General features: G+C 48.6%; 1 protein-coding gene across 1 annotated transcript; it reads left to right on the forward strand.

Annotated features, from left to right (window-relative positions):
* Positions 1-3,001: 3,001 nt before the first annotated feature.
* Positions 3,002-4,476, forward strand: LOC136543570 (probable 2' cyclic ADP-D-ribose synthase BdTIR). Its single transcript, XM_066535975.1, has 2 exons — positions 3,002-3,537; positions 4,401-4,476. Exons 1-2 carry the CDS (start codon positions 3,002-3,004, stop codon positions 4,474-4,476), a joined length of 612 nt encoding a protein of 203 aa, XP_066392072.1.
* The last annotated feature ends 1,654 nt before the right edge of the window (positions 4,477-6,130 follow it).

The raw sequence follows: 6,130 nt of genomic DNA on the forward strand, positions 1-6,130 counted from the left end.
ATTGGTCGAAGTGAATTTGAATGCATATAGATTAGCAAAATAAACGATTATCTGCTATAATGTATCATGATATGATGATAGACAATATTTATGAGGTAACCAATAAAAGAATACAAGCTTTGAAGTATATTAAGAGTGACAAGGCTCAAATGGTCACCGAGCTGGAAAACTATTTTACCATTGGGACGAAGAGTAACAAGTTTAGCAAGTGGCTGTGACCGAGCTGGAAAGGTCTATTAAAGTTGATCAAAATGATATTTGAAAATTCATACATGTTGGAGACGTTGCAAGGTGATCGTCTCCCAAGAACAATTAAAGGCCATTTTAGACATGTCCCCTTCGGCCATAAAAATCTGATTATAACCAACAGTACCATCAAGGAAACTAATAATGCGATGTGCCAAAGAAACATTAATAAGCATATCAGTGATAGGCATAAGATATTCATCTTCCATAGTAGATCTATATTAAGATATCTAAAATCAATACAAACTCGCAACTTTTTGGAGTCCTTCTGTGTACGTGCACAATATTAGAGATCCACGCCACGTATTTACATGGCTTAAAGAAATCCACTTCCAACAACTGATTAATTCCTTCTTTAGTGTAGTTATATATTATAAGTTGAAGCTGCACAGTTGTTCTAGGCTTGAACCCAGGTTTAATGGGAAGCTGATGCTTAACAAGCTCGCGACTCAATCCTAGAATCTCAATATAATTCCTTGCAAAACAATTAACCTATTACTTGAGAAGCTTGATTAACTTAACTTTATAATCGACTTCCAATTTTTGGTTTACAAACGTCAACCTTGGCGCAAAGCCATCCCTAATATCAACCTTTTCCAATGGGTCAGGCGATGTAAAATCTTGTCCTAATTTATTAAGTTCATCAAAATCGTCAATATCCTCACAAACATCGGTCGAAGTCCGATACTGCTCAACACGATGTTTCAACCACACTCTAAATTATAATCCACTAGTAACTACATGAAGATATTGAGCCAATTATTAATCCGCTTCAAAGAAACAAGTACAAAACCCTCTCTAGTGACACTAATGACTAAAAATCAACGAGGTTATGCTCAGAGGCCATATCATCATGCCCCCCGATTGAAGGAGCATTGGCCATGACAACATGGACCGATGAGTATGTGTGAATAATCTCCACTTCGTTGTCCACCCACAAGATGAGGAACTAGTGCAGACTGGAAGGAACATACTAATTGAGATGGATCCAATCGCTCCCGAGAATTAAGTTGTAGCTCCCTTGCACTTGAAAGAAAACAGTTGCTAATGTTTTGCTCCTGATGCTGAACACCATCGAAGCAACCTCCCTTGGACGGAATTGGCTCTCCTCCTACAATGCCACTGATTGTCATATTAGTCTTGATCAACTCCTCATCCGTGCCGCCAAGCTTCTTGTAAAGCGAATATGACATCCACAGTCGCTCAATATGTTATGGATTAATTGGTGTGTCATTAATATGGTCCATCACATGTAGCGGCTTGAGATGATTCACGGAGTCTTCGGGCTTGTGTCGCAAAGTCGAATTGAGCCGTCCTTGCATCATCTCCCACAAAGTAATAGTCATGACAGATACACCATACTGACATTGGTCCTTTCCGGTGAGGGCTCATAATCGACCATCTCCTCTCTATTGTCCTTAGGCACCTTAGAGGCCGTGGGAACCACATGAGATTCAATGGGGACTGAATCACTCGGAGGCATATCGGTCGCCGCTAGAACAAGCAACCAGCTTGGACAGTTTCAGTAGCCTCTGTACAAAGCTAAGCCCAACAAATCCGACCTGGCTGGATCTAAGCCGACTCGGCCGGTTTTCTTTGCCTCAACTGACTTCTATGCCTTCTTTGCTGTTGGAGGAAATCAGCAAGAACGAATAGAACAGGAGCAGTATGTGCAAAAAAAGAGAATAAAACAGGAGCAAAAAACCAAAACAGGACACATGCATGGGGGACTAGCTCGAGCATCCCGCGAGAGAAATAACAAGACAAAAATCAGGGAAATGCCTGAAATGACATACCCTAGACATTGCCTGGGAGTCGCCTTCGAGACGCCTCACCTCCCGCAAGCGGTGGATAAGACTCACCGAAATGAAGAAGAAATGGGTGCAGTTCCCAGAAAATAAAAACCAGCGCTGTGTGTGGGTGTCTCTCACTAGACAAACAAAACTGAGAGCGAAAAAACCTTGAGTATCAGCGATCGTCAAGCCTATCTGAACGGTCAGGCTTTTCTAGAGATCCGTGCCAGCTGTACGACTACATGCATGTTTTCATTTGTTTAGTACTGCGGGACCCATGACGGTCAACTACTCACCTCGTTGTTCTGCATCTGGAAAAGCCTGAAAAAAGATAGTACACGTCACATAAAGCAACCAATCGCTATGCGAATATAGACTCAACGGCCGTTGATGAATAAGGCGTTGCATTTCAGAAACAAAACTGCTTGCACGATGATAAGACAGAACAAAGCATCCGATGGATGAGATAAGAGTGAGCAGATTCCAATGGCTGGTAAAACGCGTGAGCACGGACAACAAAAACAACCGGTTGATGTTTAGCTTTTCCCTTATTTTTCCAATGCTTCGGTGAGCACCACCTGCACGCCTTTCTGATTCCTGCTGCCTTTGTGTTTTGTCCGCGGACACGTTTGAACACAAGTACACAACGGCGATGTTGATGTTCAGCGACGAAGCGCTGGGACTAGCCGTGCGCGTCATAAATTTCTTCCTTCAAACAGCATTGTGTCATCACGTGTACATGTGTATATTCAAATGCAAAATCAAATTCAAAATGGACCGAGATTTTTCCTCACAAGGAGCGTACGCTTTCACACGTACGTTGTTGCCAATTGCCGCTATAAAACTCATCCCCGGGCATTGTATCACCCAGAGTATTATTCCCTGATCGTTGGTCGATCCAGCTTCATTCGTCGGCGGAGGCTTTGATGAGCGGTTCGCCGGCGGCGCGCCTCAACGCGTCAATGGAGGCCGCAGCCACCACCGGGAACAGCGCCTCGTCGGCGGAGGCGCGGCGGGTGGAGTCGTCTGCCGATGAGGTGGAGGAGGAGGTGTCCGGCTGCGTGAAGACGGCGCCGCCGTGCTACGACGTGTTTATCAACCACCGCTGGGTGGACACCCGGCACACGGTGGCGCACCTGCTGCACGACCGGCTGCTGCAGCTCAGCGGCGGCCGGGTCCGCACGTTCCTGGACAGCATGTCCTTGCGTCCGGGGGACAGGCTGGTGGAGGGCATCAACCAGGGCATGAGCCAGTGCAAGGTGGCCGTGGCCATCTTCTCCGAGCGCTACCTCGACTCCGAGTTCTGCCTGCACGAGCTCGCCGCGCTCGTGGAGGCGCGCAAGGTCATCGTCCCCATCTTCTACGGCGTCAAGCCCTCCGCGCTGGTCCTGCCGCAGGCCGTCGTCCACACCCACGCGCCCCGTGACGTCGAGCGCTTCAGGGTCGCGCTCCGCGAGGCCAAGTACACCGTTGGCCTCACCTACGACCCAGCCACAGGGTACGTAACGAGCCGACCTGACCTAGCTACTCCTAATAATGTTCTATATGGGTCCATGCACGCGCCATTGAAATTCTCAGAGCTTGCTCTGACCTCTGCCGCTCTGCGAGCATTGTTATGCACGCATGCAATAATAATACAATTAGCTCGGAACTAAGGGATGTGCTATAATTCAGTCGCCTCAAAGAGGCTTCGTCTCAGGCGATGGATTCCAACCCTAGGATGAGCATCCGATGGTCATTGTGTTGTCTTCTACCTCAGGTCAGTCACCGTTCTTCTTCCCAAAGCACGCAACCCCACCGCCGTCGCCGCCGCTGCCCCGCCGCGGTGTGGTAGGGTCTCGCCGAAGCGGCCGCGGACACGAAGCTCCGTCAAGACCCTATCGCCCACGGCGGCTTCCTTCTTTCTCTTCCCCCTCCGGCCGCCGCTATGGCCATTGTCGCCCCCGCACTGACCTGGCCTGACCGCCTCCTCCGTAGCCAGAACCCTAATCGCCGCTCTCCTGCCGTCCCCATCGCCTGGCTGGCCTACCTCTCCCAAGACCCTTTTAAGCCCGCCGGAGTTGGGGAACAAGAGAGAGAGAGAGAGAGAGAGAGAGTCAGAAAGAGAGGGCGCCGGAGTTGGGAAACCCTAGCCACCACCGTCTTCTTCGTCGAAGCGGGCGCTTGGGAGAGGATCGTCTGAAATTGATTTCAAGCACTGAAGTATAGGAATTGTGTGGAACTAATTATACTTGTCCAATAATAGATAGGTGGGGAAAAGGGATTTGCTTAGACCACAGCATCAACACCATTGTACATAAAAAGAGCTGTTTCTTAAAATCGTTTTCTATTATTAATGGTGATCTCTGGATCTGCATGCAGTGATTTGGCCGAGCTGGTGTCAGCGGCAGCGAACGCGGTGATGCAGAGGATTGAACAAATTGAGAGCATGCGATGACGATCGTTCCCACTTTAATTTCCAGGCAGTGATTTCGAAGCTGCAGTTTTAACAAATAATGACATGCACATCTGTAAACGCGGGAAATAAAATTGTAATCATGTAATGTATAAATAGATGATTTTTTACAGAAATCTGCTATACGTCTCACTGCAATGTCAGTCGTTGCATGTCGGAGTTGGATTCAGACGTTTTGTCTCTCCTCGCCCATTTTTCTCGCTTTGGCCTCTGGGTTATGTACGGACGAAAACAGTACGGATATTTTTCGACCGTATTTGAGATCGAATTCGTTTAGAGGGGTTCGGATATGTCCGTATCCGAGTCCGGATATTCAACATCCGATACCGTATCTGTATCCGAATACTCAAATCACATATTTATGATGTCGATATCCAATTATATCCTATCCGGCATGGTTCACTCTATCCATATTCGAATCCGAATCTAGACAGAAATATAAAAACAAATATAATATCAGTTATATCCATCCGTATCCGATCCGTTTTCATCCACAGGGTTACGCACTTACGCGTGTGTCGGTGTGCACACGCGCTTGTGCACCTACGTATGATTCATGTCGTTGCTCCATTTCTTTTTCTTTCATGATCAATGCATCTAGATCGAACTACTTGAACGTAGCTAGTATATGGAACGTTTCAAAAAGTAGTATATTAGGTTTTACACTTTAGCTTCTTTGTCATGACAATGCATATACCAGCTACATTACGTGTATATAACTACACATATAGTACACTTCGAGTCTACGACTACATGAAGGGACACTACTGCCGGCAATTTCAAAACCGGTAGCGATATAACTACTTGCTTCGAAACTGACAGTTAGTATCACGGCCGGTTGTGGTTAACAACCGACAGTGTTATGTGCTCAGTGCTCTAGATCCAGAATTTCATTTACCATAATGATACATACGAGACGTTTGGACGGACAGATGCCTCCGTCCGCTCATTTCCGCACCCGCTCATTTCTCTCGCGCCCTTACACTACTATACAAAATCTTTTGGGAGGCGTTTTCAAAACAAGCTCCGAGGCGGTTGGGCCGACTGTCCGCCTCGGTTATTTATGGCAGGGTAGCCGGTCCAGCAACCGCCTTTGTTAATGCTTAACCGAGGCGGATGACATAAGAGCACTACCTCGGTTATTGCCTATTAACCGAGGCGGACTTCTTAACAGGCCCGCCTCCAAAAAATAGTCCATTTTCGAAGGCGGGCCTCTTAAGAGGCCCGTCTCGGTTAAAAGGCCCGAGGCCTACTCAACAGCCCACTGCAAACCCTAGGTATATATACGCAGCCCCCTCTATGTTCACCCTCCACCTCTCCCTCAACCAGCCGCCGCTCCCACTCGTCTCTCTCCCACGCACGCGCACCCCTCTCTCTCCCACGCGCGCACTGCTCTCCCCCCCACTCTCTCTCTCTCTATCCCTCCCTCCACTCTCTCTCCCTCTTCCTCCCTCGGCCTAATCCGAGCAGGGATGCGGCGCCCCTGCTCCACAACAGGCTACGGCACCCCTCCTCCACAGCAGGGCCGGGCAGCGCACGGTGACCATCGGGGCCGGGCGGAGCACGGTGGCGCGCGGGGCGGGGTGGTGCGGGGCCGGTCGGCGCATAGTGGCATAGGGCCAGGTGGCGCGGGGCC

The sequence above is a fragment of the Miscanthus floridulus genome, chromosome 3 (assembly GCF_019320115.1).
Source record: "Miscanthus floridulus cultivar M001 chromosome 3, ASM1932011v1, whole genome shotgun sequence".
NCBI lineage: Eukaryota > Viridiplantae > Streptophyta > Magnoliopsida > Poales > Poaceae > Miscanthus > Miscanthus floridulus.

What these genes read in the sequence shown, in the direction of transcription:
- LOC136543570 (XM_066535975.1), top strand. Translation starts at nt 3,002, where the DNA reads ATGGAGGCCGCAGCCACCACCGGGAACAGCGCCTCGTCGGCGGAGGCG. An exon ending in ACCTACGACCCAGCCACAGG is followed by an intron (nt 3,538 to 4,400) that starts GTACGTAACGAG and finishes ATCTGCATGCAG; the next exon opens with TGATTTGGCCGAGCTGGTGT.